At 35.8% G+C, this 19,869-nt stretch overlaps 3 protein-coding genes across 20 annotated transcripts; 1 reads left to right on the top strand and 2 right to left on the bottom strand.

Moving 5' to 3' along the window:
- Positions 1–642: 642 nt before the first annotated feature.
- Positions 643–4,653, top strand: LOC103484428 (heat stress transcription factor A-4c-like). Of its 18 annotated transcripts, none has more exons than XR_007823077.1 (6): positions 747–1,191; positions 1,382–1,607; positions 1,704–2,763; positions 3,285–3,692; positions 3,967–4,038; positions 4,157–4,653. XR_007823077.1 is itself a non-coding variant. In XM_051088566.1 (4 exons), the coding sequence occupies exons 2-4, from the start codon at positions 1,070–1,072 to the stop codon at positions 2,703–2,705; spliced, it is 1,350 nt and encodes a 449-aa protein (XP_050944523.1). In that variant the 5' UTR covers positions 643–908; positions 1,045–1,069; the 3' UTR covers positions 2,706–3,084. The 18 variants fall into 18 exon arrangements, 2 of the variants coding, with proteins under 2 accessions (XP_050944523.1, XP_050944525.1); XR_007823074.1 differs by having other exon boundaries at positions 3,285–3,357; positions 3,628–3,692; positions 3,967–4,653; XR_536736.3 differs by having other exon boundaries at positions 3,285–3,357.
- A 1,540-nt stretch (positions 4,654–6,193) lies between these two features.
- Positions 6,194–7,600, bottom strand: LOC103484429 (transcription repressor OFP5). The gene has a single exon (XM_008441492.3). It carries the CDS (start codon positions 7,598–7,600, stop codon positions 6,194–6,196), a length of 1,407 nt encoding a protein of 468 aa, XP_008439714.1.
- Positions 7,601–9,721: 2,121 nt separating this feature from the next.
- On the bottom strand, positions 9,722–17,340 carry LOC103484430 (protein STICHEL-like 3). The gene is made up of 7 exons (XM_008441493.3): positions 16,971–17,340; positions 14,190–16,826; positions 13,105–13,324; positions 12,285–12,830; positions 11,565–12,126; positions 10,620–10,683; positions 9,722–9,991 (listed from the first exon to the last, which is right to left on the bottom strand). Exons 2-7 carry the CDS (start codon positions 16,257–16,259, stop codon positions 9,911–9,913), a joined length of 3,543 nt encoding a protein of 1,180 aa, XP_008439715.3. The 5' UTR covers positions 16,260–16,826; positions 16,971–17,340; the 3' UTR covers positions 9,722–9,910.
- Positions 17,341–19,869: the final 2,529 nt, after the last annotated feature.

Raw genomic sequence — 19,869 nt, forward strand, 5'->3', positions numbered from 1 at the left:
ATCTTAATTCAATTTAAGATTTAAAATAGAAAAGAAGAAGTTAATAAGAATAAATTTAGGGTGGTGTCAAATTTAAGGATGATACCAAGATTTTATTGGCGGCGAGAAAGGAAAAAGGGGAGTTAGGATGCAATCATCAAACGGCCGCTAAAATTTCAACTTCTTCGCCACTTCCGCTGCCACTTTCTTTTCCTTTTCTTTCTTTACCAAATCCAAATTACTACAATTTTTGCTATGACTAAATAGTTTAAGAAATAGATTAAGTTAAATTTTTCATGAAACTAACAATTAAGGTTATCATATACTACAATTTTGAACTACAAAATTTTTGGATTGCTATTGCTATATTTATTTTAAGCTAAATTATAGCTTGTAATTACATATATTATTTAGTCCTTAAAAATATTATAGTGCTCTTTTATACGTGGAAGTTGTATTAATTTTAAAACAAATATGAAATAGGGAGATAATTATATACAACCTAATCTTTATAAGCATATAAATAAGCACACTTTACATTGATAAATCAAACAGTTTTTGCATTAAACTGATGAAAGATTAAAATCAAAGACAAATTGTAAAAACCATGATAAGAATGATATAAATTAGAGTTCCAATTTCCAAACTTATACAATCACTACAATTTAGGATGGTTTTTGGAATTTGTTTTGAATATAAAAGTGATTTTTATTAAAGCGAAAAATGAACGGTTTTTCTTTTTTTGCTGAAAAAGAAAAGAAAAGAAAAGAAAAGAAAAGAAAAGAAAAGAAAAACTGATTGTCATACCAATCGCGTTATCCCCCGGGAAAAAGGAATTTGGCTTTTTTCGGAGGATTGTTTTTTATATGATTTCTTCTCTTTAAGGAGCTGGCCGATTATGGCTATGGAGAGTGGAACCTCGACATTTGGTAATCCTCTTTTTCTTCCGCTGACCACTTCTCTTTATAACGACTACGCCAGCTTTGATAATACTGCAACTATGGGCCTTTGATTTTTGTGTTCTCCAATTATTTCGTTTTATGGACCCTCAATTTTCTTCTACAGTTGACTGCACCAAGATTTAACTTTCATGGAAGTTTCTGTTTGGTTGAAATTTGGAAACCTTGCGGGAGATTCGAGGGTTTTTATTAGGGTTTCTTATCCGCCAATACTTGCGACAAACATCGATGTCATTCCAATTCGGCAAACCCTGTGAGGTTTTTTTTATTTTGCTTGGAGGATGTTAACAGTTTTCTTTACGTTCAATCAACCCTCTGAAAGCTGAGGCCGAGAATTGAGCTTTCGGTTCTGAATTTTTGTTCTTTTTTCTTTTTTTTCCCTTGTGGGTTCATTCTGGGGGTTTGAATTTTGTACTTTATGGTTTGGGATTGGGGGTTTTAAGATTTAGGACGATGGACGAATCGCAGTGCAGTTCGAATACGTTGCCTCCTTTCCTGACAAAGACTTACGAGATGGTCAATGATCCTTCCACGGACCCAATTGTATCCTGGACTTCAGGTAATAAGAGTTTTATTGTGTGGAATCCATTGGAGTTTTCGTGCGAACTGCTGCCCAGATTCTTCAAGCATAACAATTTCTCAAGCTTCATCAGACAGCTTAATACATATGTAAGTTAGTACTTAAGTCTAGCTGCGTGCAGTTCATTTTACTGAGAAGCAATCCGTTTCAGATTTCTTTGATTGATTAGTTATTGATTTGAATAGGGTTTCAGGAAAGTGGATCCAGAGAAATGGGAGTTTGCCAATGAGGATTTTGAAAAGGGTCGGCCAGATCTTTTGCGGAACATCCACAGAAGAAAACCGGTTCATAGTCATTCATTGCAGAATGTTCAAGGACAAGGATTTCCAACTCCATTGTTGGATCTTGAGAGGAAGAGATTCAAGGAAGAGATTGAGAGGCTTAACCAAACTAATGAAAAGCTTCTTCTTGAGTCGCAGAGACATGAACAAGAGCATCGTGATTTTCAGTTGCAAATGCGATTAATGAAAGAGCGGTTTGAAAATATGCAGCAACAGCAGCAAATATTGCTTTCTCATGTTGCTCGTGTTTTGCAGAAACCAGAATTGACGATTTATTTTGTGCCAGAATCAGATTCTCATGATAGAAAGAGGAGGTTGACAACAGTCAGCTACTACTACAATGAATCCAGTGCCGAGGATGATCTAGCAGAGCATTCTCATTCAATGTCAAAACAGCAAATAGATTATTCTTTAACCTCAGACTTAAACATGGAGCAGCTTGACCAGTTAGATTCATCCCTATCATTTTGGGAGAGGACCATTCACGATGTTGATCATGCTATATTTTTATCTAACATGAAGTTCAATCAAACCAAAAGAGACATTCAAAGCCCACCAACTCCTTTACAACTAGAAAGGAGTCATCATTCCAAGTCCCATGTTATTGACATGAATTCAGAACCTGTTGGAAGTATTGCTTCTGATTCCATTGCATCAAGAAAAGAAGCTGATGAAACTACTGCAAGTGCACGTAATGGGGCAAATGATGTGTTTTGGGAACAGTTCTTGACTGAGAATCCTGGTTCATCCGATCTTCCAAAAGTTGCATCAGAAGGAAAGGATTCCGATAATGGAAGAAAGAATGAGAGTAAGTCCAGAGGCTTTGGAAAACTTTGGTGGACTGGGAACAAGATAAATAACCTTGCAGAACAGATGGAACACCTTACTCCAACTGAGAAAACATGAAATTCTTTCATCTTTTTTGAAGTGACGATGCTTTGTTGCACGTGTGCAATAAATTTAGGTACTAATGAAATCAATAGTTTGTTGATATGTTGTGCAGTTATAAAGAGATCAGTTTCTGTGACTTCCCTATAACCTTGGTTGTAGAGATTTCTGGTTCATAAAGGTCCTTTCTTTTCACCATTTGATTGTGAATATTAGCCGACTATACAATAGCTTATGTCTAATTCTGTCTTTTACATAGCCTGAATGTGAGGTTATATCATATCTATAATAGAACAGGCACGATGCATCAGATAGATAAGTGAAAGAAACGTTCATGTGGAAGCTCCTTGTCCAACTTTCAAGTGTTTGTACTATATACTTGCAGTTTTTCTTTTTCTCCTCTTTGTTCATTGCAATAAGCTTATTGTCATTATACGATAATTTATTTGTGAAAAAATTTGGTCATAAGAAGTAAAAATGTTCCTAACGAGTCAGATGATAGTTTTTTTTTTATCATGAGGATGTTGGCTTCAACCATTTGATATAGGGTGGCCGTGAATATTGAATAATTCTTGGATGATTTGTTGCTATTTTCAGACACTAGTCAGCATTTGGAAGGATAATATCATAAAACACTAATCGCGTGTGATTATTCACATAGGTCAGGAAGGTTAGTTTTAGCTTGCTGCTGCCTTTTGTCTTTTACAGTCCAATGTTCTTTTCAGAAATCTGTTATTACTTATTGGCTACATCATGCAGTGATGATCGAGCTATTTCTTGTTGGATTAATTTAGACATGCATTAATAATGCTAGGTTTTTGCATCATACATGCTAAAACATGAGGCTCTTATGTTGTATTGAGAGGCAATGGCTTGCATCTTTGTTCCTATTTAACTGGTTCTAAAATTTGTTTATGTTTCTTCGAAAACCAATGTAAAGCTTGATGCATAGCCATATGCTTGGGAGTGTTAAAGTTTTGTTTGCTGCCTTTGACAGCCAGACAGGTAATGCTGGCAACTCGATATTTCAATATCTCCCCTAACATTAATTTTCATCACAACTTGGTTTTCATTCTACATTATGCTGTTCCAAATTGGTGCTGAAACTGAAAGGATATGATGTATGGAGGTTCTTATTGTGGATTTATCTATTTTACATCAGTTTGACTTATGCTATATGAACCCTTTCCTTCTATTTTACCAAATAAGTATCTACAGTTCAAATTTTTTCATCATGGATGTTTTTGACGTGGTTTGACTTGTATAGACTGTGTAACAGATTCGAATGCAATCTATTGTGGTTTCAACTACAAGGATGCAGGATTAGATTTAGTTTCCCTGATTATCGCAGGTGTGGTCTTCAAATCCCCAAGCTAAAACACTGACTTTGTGGCAAATTAAATAATTGGCTGAGACTTAGCCAAGGAAATATCATGATTATACATACTGAATCATGGTCCTGACTATAGATAATTTTGCATGCGGAGTGAAACTCGAGTAGTGTCACAAGCTGCAGCTGCAATCTTGGATAGATCCATTCATCGGGAAGTTGCTATTCTATCATGAACACAAAGACCTTCGGGTAGAATCAAAGTGGTAGAAACCGTCAATGATCCTAAAGCTAGGGAATCATTTGTATAAATAGTGATACTGGATTTTGGAGTGTTTAACCTCTCTAGTGAAACACAGGTAATGGGAGATAGAACCTGTTTTTTTCCATTTAAATTTGTTTCTTTTTATGTATCCGTTATTTCCATTTTTCTGTCAGAACATGAATCTCAGCCTTGCTTTAGGTTAAGCCCGCCATTGGAGCCAGTTTGATCATACATATTTTGAGATAATTAAGAAAAAGCAAGTTTGCAGTTGTATCGTTTAAAAGAAGTGCTCGTCCTGTTTGTAGTGAACATTTGAGGACTACTCAGCATTTCCATGAGATGGATCAATTTAGGGTTCTTTATTCTTGGCATTCTAAACTTTAATATTTCTTTGTCTATAACTCAAAGTATTTTGAATACTAGAAATTTTGAAAACTCAATTACTCCTCCTGCTTAAATTACATTGAAACTTCTCTCAGCTCTCTTAATGTGGGAGTCGAAGATGATTTACCAAATTGAAATGTTACTATTTTTCAAATTTGCTTCTTGTGAATTTTTCTTTTTCACAGAAAAGTGAAGTTTACATGTAAAATTTGTATTAATAGTCATGATGGAAATAGAGTTTTACGTATGTATAAAGCATTTGAAAGTACACAACTTAAATTGAATAAGGCTAAAGAATCCACACAAAAAATTTGGTTCAATTTCAAACTTTCCTAAAGTGAAATTCTCTCTCCCTCTCTTTTAGAGATTTCCATTTCCAACTTTTCTACAATTACATAACAAAAAACGTATGAATCGATTATAATTAATCTAACCAAGATTAGAAAACCTATACTCAATTCTGCAGTAACCAAAACCTAATTGTGTGGACTAGTATAATTAATCTAACGCACAACAAATAAACTATCCAAATTTGGCATTAATTATTCTGTCCTTTCAATAAAAAAAAAAGTTATTCGACGTTAAAATATATATATATATTATTGTACTGATAAGATGAATATTGGTCCAATCCAATCCATCTAATCAACTTTCTTGTAGTTACCTATTTTTTGTCCACAATATGTTTCCCCCTTTCTTTTGTTTTATTTTTACCAAATTTGTTTATTTTTCGTATAATTGTGTGAAGAGAGTGAGGCAGTAAGCAACTGAACAGCCACATCCGCCGCAGCAATACATTAATTATTGTGTTTATTTTCCCAACAAAGTCGTTTATTTATGACAATTATTGGAGCAATGTTCAAGTTTTACTCTACTTTCATGGTCATTATTTGTACCATGCTTCCATTTGCTTCAATTTATTGTCCTTTACTCTCTCTAGCAGCAATCTTTTAACGTTTTGGCAACTCAGCCACCCAAATCCTCAACTTGGCTTCCAGTTTCTTCATTCATCACTGCCATTGCCTTGTTTTTAAATATGACACACTGTTCACCCACAGGTTCTCTATTCACTAGAACCCAAAATGGAATTTTCTATAATGGGTTTGAAGTTTTTAGTTAGTTTCTTTTCTTCAATTTCAACAACAAGATGCTTGCTTCTCAAGGAAATGGAAAAAGGGTTTAAGAGTTTTGACTATGATATTAGGGATTCTTGCCCTTGGAGGATTCAGTTTCGTATAGTAGAGCATTAACTGAGTATGACTATTCACTTAACTCATCATAATTCATATCTCAATGATCTCAATGGCACAATCGGACCAAATTCTTGAGTAACGAAACACTTTCGGGACTTGGTAATATAATCAGGTAGGATATGAAGAAAATGAGTATTGAGAGTTGTAAAAGAAAAACAATAATTTAATATAACATTTCCTGGAAGTTTATGGGAAGGAACGAGGCCTGCATTGTTTATGAACTAAGATTTTTTCAACAGATAAGATTGCTGCTACATTTGCCCGTTATTATTAGCTAAACAAGTTGTTCATTACAAGGGAATTGCTTGTGTAATTCGGATTCTAAAGCAGCCTGATTCAGATCAAACCATACTTGCCTAAATACTTTGATGATGAGATCATGGTATTGATCGGAATTCAATGTGAGGTAACAAGCCAATAGTTCTTCAAGCTCTTCTGCTTTACTGATTCTTCTCTCCATGATCATCTCAACCATTGAGTCTCTGAAGTCCTGTTGTGGGTCGAAGGAAGATTTCACGACCGCAAAGCTCTCCAAGTCAGTCTCGTCGTCCACCATGCTCTCTCTTACCTTCTTCTTCATCTTTAACTTAGCTTTCTTCATATCCTCCAATGCTTTAATCTTGCAGATCTCGATTTTATTGGCTGTTCTAGGAGAATAGACTCTGATTTTTCTTCTGCCTTTCGGATTCTTCTCATTTGAGTCCTTCCTTATATAGAGTGGTTGTCTTTGCTTTTCATATCTTAACTTCAATTCTTCGATCTTCAATTCCTTCATTCTTTCCCAGTCTGAATCAATTTCAATGCCCACAGTATCATGTCCATCGCTTTCCTCTGCCTTCATAGAAGAAAATACACAGTTTTCTTCTATAGTTCCTAAATTGGAACTTTTAGACATGGTGGAAGGGACATACCTATGCTTCCTTGAATTAATTGTCAAATTGGTTTTATCTCTCTCATTCTTCCTAACTCCAGACTCTTCTTCGACCCCCAGCATTTTCTTCCCCACTAATCTTCTTGCTCTCTCCTTCCCTTTATCTGTTTCCCTCTCTGGTTTAAATCCCTTCTTCTCCATCGATTTTTTACCCAAATACCCGAAGTTCCCATTTTCTCTATATTTCCTCCTTGGAGTCCTTGATTCAGTTTCACTCTCTCTTCTCAAAAGCTTCACTTGGGTTGGAGCTTCTCTCCTCCTTCTTCTTCTCCTTGTCATCCTCGAAACCATGTCGTCCAAATTCTGAATCTCTTCCTTTCCTTCAGATTCTGTACATTTAGTTCTGCAACTTCTACAACTTGTACGTGGAAGATCATGCTCATCCTCTGAGTTGTACCACACTGACCTCAAAATCCCACTACTCTTCTTCACATCAATATCATCTCCTCCAAAGGATAGCTTCCAAAATTCACCATTATCACCGGTAAATAGACGATTACGATTCCCATTCACTTGACCAGGGGAGGGAGTCACATTAGCATAATCAGGCGATTGAATGCAAGGAGAATTCCCTTTCTCTGTTCCCTTAACTTTTCTGGGTCTAGCTTCATGGTTACTTTTCTTCTGCTTGAGCTTTGAAAGCCAAGAAGCAGGCAAGATATTAGACATGAAAGATGGCCTAGAGGAAGAAGAAGAAGAAGTGGAAGAAGAAGAAGAAGGATTATGCGGTTTCCTCCTACCCCATTTCATAATTTCAGCCGAGAGGAAGAAGGGGATTTAGTTTGAATTGAAACAAAAAGAACCGAAAAAAAAAACAAAAAATAAGTTTCTTACGTTAGAAAAGTATATGGGATAATGGAACATGAAAGAAGAAAGTGATTCATAGAAGATAATGGTAGAGAGCAGTAGCAGTTATTGAGACAGTTAAGCTGTTAAGTAGGAACGTGGGTTTCATATTGGTCTTTTTGCTGTTTTTTTCAAAAGAAAGACCCGCCATTAATCCTGTGACCACTTGCCCACTTTTTTATCACTTTTGTGGATGGTTCTCAATCTCTCATAAGGAATTAATAAGAAAAACAGAAACAAAAGAACAAACATGAGGCTAAAAAAACATAAAGGAAAAAAGAAAAAGAAAAGAAACCCATTTCTTTATTTTTTATTTCAACCTAGACCATATAGCCTCTAATTCACAGTACATAGAAGAATTCGGGAGTTGCTATGTGTCATAGTCGCAAACACCTGTTGGACAGACAGAGATGAGGAAACAATGGGGTTTCTTTTTTACATTGTAACGCCATATATCAAACATGGAGAGAGGCCCTTAGTTCTGGTTTTGGGTTGAACTGTTTTTGAGAATTCATTGTCAAGCTTTAGTGAAGGAATTTTATTGGGTTGAGTTTCTTGCCTTTCTACTTTATTGCTTTTTTTTTTTTTTTTCCTTCACTTCTAGATTTTCCGACTTTTTGCTTTAGTCAAAAGTCGAAGACAAGTGGTCCAGCAAGCTGACTGGGTTGAGCTCGTACATTTCTCCTATGGAGATTATGAATCCTCTTTTTGGATATAAAATGAAGATTGCTTCATTGGACTGTGAGGTTTCTCATATCAAACACTTAAAAGTTGTTGATTGTGTAGAGAATGTTATTGTTATGTAGAGTAGAGCATTTATGAGTAGTTGGTGAAGGTTAGTTTTACAGTACTTATAGTTCATAACTCTATGTTCATCAAATCTTTTAAGTTGGTGGAAGTGTGTTGTGACTATATAGTATAATAATGGGCATGCAGTTGTTGAAATAGTCTAAACGAGTAGACAATTTGACCATTGTCTTTTCAGCTTCACTCAAGTGTCGTGAGCTTCTCTTCTGGCAGATCATGTAAAGAGAAATAACTTTTGATATATTAGGTTTAATGCTTCCCAAGTGGTTCTTATCATGAATTCGTTGCATTCATCAAGTTAAAAGACTTAAAAATATCAAAATGATTGCCAACGGGGGAGCATAAAATTTTGGGTAGAACTTCCCTTCATTCTTATGGTTTTCAATTGCTAAAAGAATAAAGAAATTTATCGTGAATGTTATATATTGTATTACCATTATGAAATAGAAAAATTGGAAAAACTATTCTGGTTCACTGCATTTCCCCCTCAGAGGGAGCTGGAAATCATAATGTTCAAACCCTACAACTTGGATGAATTTTAATGGTCAGTGACTTGCATATATAGCAGCAGAGAAGCTTTGTTTATATAACGAAAAAGTAGCTATCATGCATAGTGCTCTGTGGGAATAAAATTGCGTAGTGTATCCTGGAAAGAAAAAAGTATTATGAATAGAAGCAAGTAAGAACTACTGGGAGAATCAGAGACTGATTGCCCAATGTTCTGAATCATCATATCCATGGATTCCTGGAGGAACAAAAATATATATCTTCAAAGTTCATTATGTTAGAAAGTAAACACAGGCCGAGGACTCCAGCTATACCGTGAGAAGCATGGCACAAGGGAAAGAAAAGCTAGCTGCTCATCAACCTAAGATATTATTTGTATTTGATTTCAACAATTCCCAGACTCGACCTCATTCCCGAGCTGACAAAAATTTCCACAAGGTGTCTGGGTTTAAAGTGAATATGCATGTACTCTCTAACAATTATTAAAGTTGACAAAGAATTCAGAAATGGAACTCCTTAAACATTTGAATACAGACATCAGATACAATTCCAACGAATTGTGATGTTATTTTGTTACATGCTTTCATGATGCTAATTTACTAATCATTGTGCAAGTGAAGTTAGAATTATATTGTAGATTCCAACTGATATTTCAAGGCGGAAATTGAATTTGAGGGGGCAAAGGTCTAGCACATGAGGATTGCATTCCTATTTTTAGAATGAAAAATTAATTGATTTCATAAATTTGAATTCACAGATAAATAAAAATGAGCCTAGTAATCAGCATGGGGAAAAAGAGAGAAGAAAACTAAATACAACTAAAAGAGAAAAAAAAGCTAATCAATTTCCTAAACGATTCTCCCTCTTCTTCCTTTCTGGCTTGAATTATTACCTTGCTAACTACGCAGAAAGACATTTACCACAGGAGACAAGTTTCAGCAATGACTGTGGCCTTCGAGTTCTAACTTTCAACCGTGAAAGCTGCATAGGCAATTATCAATAAGTAATTTATAACTCAAAGTGAATGGATGCATTATTTTCTATTATTAATAATACCATACAATATATGTAATGCAATCCGGAGGCAGAACCAAAACATTAGAGTAAACGGCCATGAAAGGCAAAAGGTCATGAGGATGTCTTAGCAAAAAACAACAAATAGGACAACTCCATTAAACGGATGATCATAACCTCTTCAAAGAAAAGAAGACGGACTCAATCTTCTAAATTAGCCATGGGTTCTCAAGTGAAAGCTATTTGACAGTAAAATGACCATAAGTGGTACAACATGCTTCATTATCACCAAATGTAGCCTAGTTTAACTACATGACCACTAATCACTTGATTATGAGTGCACCATAAGCGGTACAACATCCTTCATCATCATCAAATCTGACCTAGTTTAACCGCATGATCATTAATCACTTGATTATTGAGAACACCGGCACAATTTTTCATTAGGTAATGAATGAACTGCATCCATCCTTGCAAAGTTCATATGCATTTTTAATTATAACAAAAATTTGAATGCTTTTTTTCAAAGAGATAACTTCATAACAAAACTGAAACAAGCAAAATGTAAGTTATTTATATCTCCTTCTTACAGTACCTTTCGCCGAGTTACTCTAGATGCTTTCCAGCACAATAAGCTTCTTGATTGAGGCTCAAGTCTCCTGCAAAAATTGTAAAAAAAAAAAAAAAAAAAAGTAATAAGATTAAGCAGGTGCTTTGGCCGAGAAACGTAAGGAAGCAACAAACTTATCATCATGGCCAATTAATAAACTAGGAACAAGAAGAGAAAAGACACTGTTTCACTAATAGAAATCTACCATAAGTAGAAACTAATTGTCATAACCTTTGCAATTGTGAGGGAGTGGTGAAAGACGATAAACAGTAGCTTAATAAAACTAAATAAGCCACATATGCTTAGCAATTAACAGTTCACTCTTGTACATAGTATTGGATTGTAGGAGCTTGTGAATTCTAGCGGCTGATATTGATCTGTTTTAAAAGTCCCTTATGTATGTATTTCGGAACTTTATTATTTCCTGACGTGAGATTTTTTCCTAACAGCCTATAATCTACCTCATGTTGCTAAGCGTACATGTAGCTTCATGGGTCTAACCCCAACCAAGGAAAGCTACAGCTGAACAATTAAGCCAGTAAGATAATACCTTCAAGAACAGGTTCTCTGTATGCTGTGTTTAAAAAGTAAGAGTGTTTGTATGAAATACGTTTTTGTTTTCAAATTTGTTTTCAAAGGTTGTGATCAAATGACTCTAAAATTTGATGTGATTGTATAACATTCAAATATATGAGCAGCACAAAACAAAACGAGGGAAGAGAGAAAGAGAGAGAGGGGGGGAGAAGAAGAAGAAGAAGAAGAAGAAGAAGAAGGCTAAAAAGAAGTTATTGAACACATTTTAAAGAGATTTCGTTCTATAAAATAGAAAACAGTTTGAGTCCTCTAATGCATAGGAGATGCTTTTGCTCTTCCAGAAACCACATATCAAAGAACAAGAAAAATTGAAATCTTGAAGATAGCATTACGTACAAGTTTTCCTGCTCGAGTTTTTCAGCTATAGATACAGCTTTGCGTTTGGACCATCCACTTCGCTGTGAACACCCCTCTGCCTGCTGAATAACATGTGCCAGAGATACTTTGCTTCTCACAATACTTTGACTCCGACTTTGAGCTCCAGCTTCTCTTCTTTCTGAAATTGATGACATGGTTGAGTTCTTCCGAGAGACTGATACTTCTCCTTGTGAATCTTCTAAATTCCTTTGATTAGGTTCTCTCTGATTATGGGCTTCCCTCGGAGAAGCATCTATTTCAACAATTTCGCCTCTTCCAACTTCACCAGAACCGTAGTGCGGCAACTGAGCTTGAGACATATTACCACTTATATCCCTAATCTGCAAGAGACCGTTCTTGGATACCGGTAAAGTAACTGATGAATGGTTCCCCACTGTAGTATCCCTTTTTGATTCACATCTAATTTCAATTATCACTGAGGACCCAAGAGCAGATTCAAACGCTTGTAAGATTTGCTCTCTCAACTTCTCTGCTTTTGATTTTGCATTATGTGAATTGAATATCAAACGTACAGTTGGTGCTGCCAAAAGATATGGTATATTGTCAAAAGTCAACTCATTGCATCAGATGTTAAATTACAATACATAATTTTAAGATGCTTCTAAATTTTGACAGTCAAATAGACTTACGAAATGTTCTTTTTTAAATAAACTGTGAACATGATTTAGAAAAATGTACCTGCACCAAAACTCACTGATGCAAGCGTCCCCTCTTGTATCAAAAACTCTTTAATACTATTTATCCGAATTTTTCCTAGCACCTCCAACCAAATTTCTTCAATGGCTTTATGAGTCGTACCAGAAACCTGCTTTCCACTAGACTTCATTAAATCTGTAGCGGTTCCAATAGTCCGCTGAGGAGACACACAAACTCCAGAGTGTCTTTTTCTGTCTAAACTAATGCCTTTAGAAATTCTATTATCAAACGAGTCAGAATGACCAGCAAACTTAACATCTGTTGGCAATCCTTTCTCGCCTGCAGATATTTGACCATGCTGATCAACGTTCCTTGATGCACCCCTACCACTCACATTATTCAGCGCCAAGGGACTGTGATTAAAGCTTGTTTCAGCAGAGCTGGATAACATATACTGCTGATCTGGAGCAAGTTGAAGTAATGCAGCTGTAAGCCAAGTTAATTTATCATTAGACATTCTTAATTGCTTCTCAGCTTCGGATAAAGTTTTCAGAGCTTGACGTAGTTTCTCCATATCTTCCTTGGATACTAGAATGCCAAAAAAAAAATTATCAGCTTGATAGATGCTTAAAACTTGAAATTGGTTAATTGATCAAATTAAACCAACGAAAGGCAGCAAAAGATGAAGTTCCGGACATAAAGCTGTATAAGCAACATTTTAACAAAAAACTGAAAATGGACTAAAGCCTAATTAATACATCCAAGGAAAAAAAGGGGCTATAAAACTTTACAGGCCAACAATCTAGTTACGATGAACTGAATAATGAAGGTCCATCGCATATATAAAATGTTTTTGACTTACATGGCTGACGTCGAAAAAACTTCCTCCGAGGTCTTTCTTTTTTGAAATCATAACTACCAGCAAGAATATCAGTAATCACAGTTGCGATTTGTGACATCAAAGCCATTGGCTCCACACCACTTTCAATTATTAACCTCAAGTGTTTTACAGTGTTTACTGTGTCTGCAGAAAGAGCTAGATCAAGAAGATCCACCAGTTTTTCGTCAGATATGAGCCCAACCTGGAAACCAATTGGGTACATAGAAATTGTGAGAATTGAAACAATCAGAAAGTTACATGCAGTGGAAACTATATGAATCAAACTACATTGCAAAGGGTGCTGTGATTTTTATAGTTTTTTTTTTAATAACTTTTACTGTTGTAACCAGAGCCAGAATTTTAGTCACCAAAAATTACTCTATTTTATCTTATGCTGGAAGACGTAAAGTGCACAGAAAAAAAAAAACAGACCATCAGTTAAAATAGCTTGTCAATACGAGAAGTCTTTCGCTTGAAATATTGCAGAATAAAAATGTTGCAATCTCAAGCAAGTTTATGCTTCACTAGTCGAAAAAACCATTTCAGAAACTATCACAAATTCTGAAAATCAAATCAAGATGTTCAAGAAGACAAGGCGGATCTCAGGTCCCCTCAACACTGCATAAAAGCTCTTTTTTTTTTTTTTTTGGAGAGAGAGATCCATGAAAGCTACTTCCTTGACCTAAAACAGGAAAAAAGAATGATTTGTCCCACAAGAAAATATATGGTCGTGTTAACAAGATAAAAGACAGCATTATTTGTTTCAGCTGAAGTTATGAAACAGCGTAGACCAAATTTGTGATCACAATATGTCGATGAAAGGACACATTTGGGTTTTCACTCTTCCACGACAACAGAAGGGTCAAGAACTATAAGATAAGACAATTATAGAGTTGCAGCGCAAAATCAATTTTGCTCTGCAAAAGAATTTCACGTCAAACTTCAAGGTAGGCAGAAATATTTCAACCATAAGAATCAAGACATAAAATAGTAGCCTCTGAAAAGTGTGAATGGAAACTTTCATCACCAACTCTTGCACTCTTTAAAATTCAAAATATATAACTCACCAGTTCCTGAATTAGAGGAACAGAAATTCTCTGGCCCAGTAAACTGAGCTGTTCAAGAGTCATTTCAGCATCCCTCAATGATCCATCAGATCTCGATGTGATAAGTTTTAGTGCATCTTTATCAATTTCTAAATTTTCTTGGGTTGCAATCCACTGCAAAGTATGGATAACATCAGCATCCTTCAGCTTTGGAAAAAAGAATTTCTGGCACCTGGATATAATTATATGAGGTAAAACATCTAGACTTGAACACACAAGGACAAAAACTAGACGTCTGGGTGCTCGGTCAATGACCTTTGTAATGGCACTCCAGCAATTAGCAGAAAAGCTGTCACAATCATCAAAAATGAACACTGTATACTGTGATGGGAGCTGAGAAGCTATCATATGGTCAAGTAGTTCGGTAATGCTCTCGAAGTCGAGATTACTAACAGGAACAACTTCCCTTATATTCCTGCTCTTTCCCATGTCATATCCAACGCAAGAATTGCATAATCCACAAGGTTTGGAATGTTCCAAAGACTGGCAGTTCAATGCTCTAGCAAATATACGAGCACAGGATGTTTTTCCTGTACCGTGAGGACCATAAAAAACATATAGTAACCCAACCTTCTTCTTTAAGACAGCATTTGAAAGAGCTTGGGCTACTAAATGTTGTCCCACCAAATCTTTGAATGTTCGTGGCATGTATTTTTGTGTCAGATTTTGATGTCTAGAACGATGATGGCCTCTTGTTCTTCTCCGGTTACTACACCTTGCTTCTGAAGCAAGGTCCGAATCAACTTCGTGTTTAATATAGTTATCTGCAAATATTCCCAATTCCCCAGAGTAATCTCGTTGCCAGCCTGCATTTTCAATGCTTTCCTGGGAACCAGATGCCTCAACAAGTAAAGGTAGAGCCTCGGCATCAAATTTAGCAGATGAACTTGAGTGATCAGATGCTATGGGTGTGCCAGAAATGCCTCTCCCACGTGCAGTTGGACTGCATTTTCTTAACATCGAGTCTGAAATGCCACAAGAAAAACTCCTTCCAGCCATGTCTAAAAACGATTTCCCCCTATGATGAATTCTTGACCAATTCCAAGGCATACCACACCCATTTCTAGGTCCACCAATGACATTTTTGTTGGCATAATTTTCATTTTCTTCTTCCATTTTATGCTTTGAATGAACCGAACCATGAGCTAATGTATTAGAAGCTACCGACAATTCATTTTGAACTCCAGTGTCTCTGGAAGTTACATTCATACGACTTCTCCTTGTACCTCGAAATTTTCGCCTTTTAACCCTATTCAATCCACTGCAGTTCCCACGAAAGCTGGGTTCAGGTTCATCAGTGATTTTCTCCTGCTGAGATCGTCTCCCATGTACAGCACTTGAAGATGCAATGTCATCACTATCTATTGGAGCAGAATTTAGTTGCTCCGATAGTGTCTTAAATGGAATGCTCCTAACCTGCTTATCCTTCTGTTCACTCTTTCTATCTTTAGATTCCGATTTCCTTGAAATTATCTCATGCAGAAGATGCGCATCATGAACAGGTGAAGATTCTTCATTGCCATCCAAAACACTGTTTCTATCACTCCTCCTACTTGACTCTTCTCTCCGAATTCTTCTACCATCTCGGATTTCACTCTTAACACTGTGCTCACTAGCTGCTGTCACCCCATCCGTGCCCACATTCACCTCAGCCGGAGCAACTTTTGATGTGGCAAAACTTCCCAACGGTGGAGAACTTCCGGAAATTGTCCTACCTACCCTTCGGCTTTCAGTTCCAACCGACCTTCTTCCTTCACGAATCACAGCATTATTTTCGCCCATCCTTGATGGCAGATCCGTTATTGAGGGAGATTGCCATGAGGGAGGACTAGCTGAAGGGTCCCTGAGAGATCTCGACCTCTGAAGGACAATGAGATCCCTCATAAGAGACCTGTCAGCCAAGATTGGGCTGTGCTTGTGCATGTGATTCTTCAGGTGAATACAGTTCGTCAAGTGAATGTGGTTACGTAGATGATCGCTGATATCACCATTTGCCTCCTTGAGAATTCTATCGCGGACAGCTCTAGTCATGATGAGAATATAAATGCATTTGGTCGAAAATTTTCTTGACAATTAAGGAAACGAATCGAAATATATTGCATTATCAAATCAGACAACGCGAGGTCAAATCTCCACAATTATGACAAAAATGAATTCCAAATATCCCGCAATTTAGGCAAGCAGAGGTCCTCCTATCTAAACAACGAAAGTTAAAGTTAGATTCTATTTCAACGAATCCATGTCAAGCATTTATATTCCAACCTCGTCAACTTTCCGCCAAGTCAAAAATGAGAAACAAAGAAAATCCATCGGCAAACCACTCCCAATCACCCACCCCAGAAAACCAGGGTCGAGTAAACCATGAAGCTTATCACCGGAGAATCAAGCGGAAGTAGCAGCAATACGAATACTACTCCAACTGAAACCTAATGAGCAGACACAAGCAAACTCCAATGCATACCCGCGACAAGCTCACTCCAGCTTCAGCAAGCAGAAAAAAGAAAAAACCCGAACAGGGAAAAACTCAAAGGAAGTCATGGAGAATCAAAACTTCGTCCGTACAATCCTCTTAAACCCTTGAAAAATGGCGGTTGGTCTCTGTGAACAGAGAAGAGAACAAGATGAGGACGAGAGTGAAAGAAGATAAGATAATATTGAAAAGGAAAACACAAAAGGGTAGGGTAAAGCGAAACGGTTGAAGAAGATGGAAAAAAAAAGCAAAAAGAAAAGAAGAAGAATCACCTGAATCAGAAGAGGGGAAAAGCAGAATCAAATATACCGGTTGGAAAATTAAAGCTCAGATCTCTGAGCAAGCTTCCCATGAAGCTCACGAGGTTCACTTAGAGAGGAAAGTGATAGAGCAGTCCAAAACAAAGGAAACTCCGCTTCAAAGGAATGGCGAGTAAGAGGAAGAGAGTGTATAGTGAGTGGGAAGTGGGAAGTGAAGAGGAGAAGAAGAAGAAGAAAAGGGGTTGGGTGAGATCTGTTGCAGGCAGATTCACAGACACCTCCCCCACCGGAGGACACGTCAGCAGTGAATCGGTGTGTCCGTTTCTCAACCCAAAATACCCCTTTTTCATCAAAATTTATTGGACTACACCCTTTGCCCCTCAAAATTCCGAGTAGTAGCCTACAATTCTTTTGGCGACAATATCTTTTTTTCATTTATTTTGTGACATTTTTTAAATCCTTTAATAATTAATTAATATTATGATATCATGAGGGATTTTGTTGTGTTATGTTGAACTCCAATCTTAATATCCTTTATTTTTTTTGATCTACTTATATTTAAGAGATGTGCTACTGCAGGGAAGATGTATGTTTCTATAAGATCTTTCATATACAAAGTTCAATTGAATTTGATATGCAGTCCAAGTAATTTATTGTTTATGTTTCGCATGACATATTCATGGTGGTAATTTGTTATTTTAACTGATTTACAACTTTTCACGTGGAGACCAGAATAATATCTTCTTTTTTTATTTTTTCACTTAAATCGTGGGTGTTTACAATTTTTCTATTGAATTGGTTTGTTATTTTTGTTTCTCTTTTGTTGTATCGTCTTTGATTTTGTCTTTACCTTAGATAGTGAAGTGTTTCTCTCTTTAACGATTAGTTTCTTCGCAATAAATTTATGAAGCTTTGTTTTTTTATTATTATTTGTTTTCTTTAAGCATGTGTTATTGAGTCTTCTGTGTGGGTTTTATATTTTATTTTTGTTGTGTTATAGTTTTGGTAGTGTTTTATTTGTATATTGAGCTCATAGTATGATATATATATAAAATATTTTTCATAGTTTGAATTATATTCTACACTCAAGGAAAAATTCGTACAAATGTGAGTTAGGAAACAAATAATCAGCCCAATCGAGCACGAAGAACAACCTAAAGAAAAAATTTGAGAGTGAAATTTTGGCTGAGAAACCTAGAGAAAAAAAGAGACGAGGAAAAAAAGCTTTATAGATAAGAGGGAGAGGTCTGAAGCAAGATAAGCATATATTAATGCAACAAATTCGAGATGTTACACAGATTTCCTAAAAACTAACTTTATTAAGCATCGAAGTATGTATTGCAAGTATCACAAAAGTGTGTAACACCTTCTTTGTTTTGCAAAGAATGTACAAATTTGCCGTTGTTGTTACGTGGATATTAAGTATATTTTCCTTTACCAAAATTTAACATCGATCTCTTATATATATACATCCAACTTGTAGGTGTCTCATCCAAACAACTTATCCTTTTATAATATGTTTCTGGCTTTCATTTTTTGGCTTCTTTTGGAATAATAGTCCTTCTTTACTTTTTGTTAAGCATAACTGCCAGTCCACTCCAAAAAGGAAAAGAAAAAAAAAAGGGATAGTTTTTAGGAATGTGGTCCATAGAGGGAGGGGGGTGGTGTGTCGAATGAAATTTTGCCCGTTTGATTATCGAAAATTATTTATTATGGACCGAGTGTGAGTGTTATGGGTGTGGGGTTACCTCTTTTCTTTCGCCGTCGCTTTCGTACAATTACGGGGAAAGGAAAAGGCTATATATCCAAAACAACAACAACTCTTTTTTACTAAATTATATGCTTCTGTTCCTCTAAATTATTGGACCCCGAACGTTTACCTCATTTATGCGCACTGACCCCATAATTTATACCGTTGCCTTCTCATTTTTAAAATTTTAAATTAAATACAAAGCCTTCTCCCTAAATATATATTCCGAATTTTCTTCTTTTTTTTTTTTTTTTTTTAAATCTGTAATAAGTGTGATGCAAACGTTCAACCATATCGTATATTATTCAAAACTTTATATTCTGTATATCGGGCGGGGGATAGAATTGAAGTTGGAAGTGGTGAGTGTGGTGACGTGGACATGCTTCACTTCAGTTGATCTAAATATTTTGTATTTTGTGTGTGTGTGTGTGTTTTTTTTTATCGAAACTGTTTTTGTTTTCAGGTAGTGTAAACTGGGATTTCGTGGTCCCAAAATTGTACCTATAAGATAACTACGTATATTTGTTTTTTAACCCCGACAATAGGGGAGATTTTACTTTTTACCTTCCCACACAAAAATATGACCTTATATATTGACGAGAATATGCTTTTAAATTTTTAATACAGTACAAGCCTTTCTGTGTTGTCAATCTTTAAATTTGTATAGTCAAAATGACGATGGAGATTATATAAAAATTGATTATACAAACTTAGGTTAGTTGAATTATGTTTTTGTATAAAATTATTTGACATTCGTCGATACTTCTTGAGTTGTATGCCAAGTTTTATATCTAGGAAAAAAGTAACACGTTTGCATTTATTATATTATAATCACAAAATAACATCTTTAAACAAAAGATGCAACTTGAAAAAGTCATTGGCGAACATGTTTGGATTAATTTTGTAAATGTTTTTGAAATATTTTTTTTTTTTGTATAATTGTCTAATTGTTGGTGACAAAGCACCATGCCCAAACTAAAATTTAATGTGTTCGGGCTTCTGTGGAGTAGATATTTTATTTTATTCTATTGTTTAAAATTTTATGTTGGCAAACAAATTTGAGTGTCAAGTTAAATGTATTGATGTAAGAGTAAATAATTGAAAGTAGGAATTTAAAACAACCTCTCAGAACAAAGTTGTTTTGCTTTATTTTTATGTCGA

The sequence above is a fragment of the Cucumis melo genome, chromosome 8, assembly GCF_025177605.1.
Source record: "Cucumis melo cultivar AY chromosome 8, USDA_Cmelo_AY_1.0, whole genome shotgun sequence".
NCBI lineage: Eukaryota > Viridiplantae > Streptophyta > Magnoliopsida > Cucurbitales > Cucurbitaceae > Cucumis > Cucumis melo.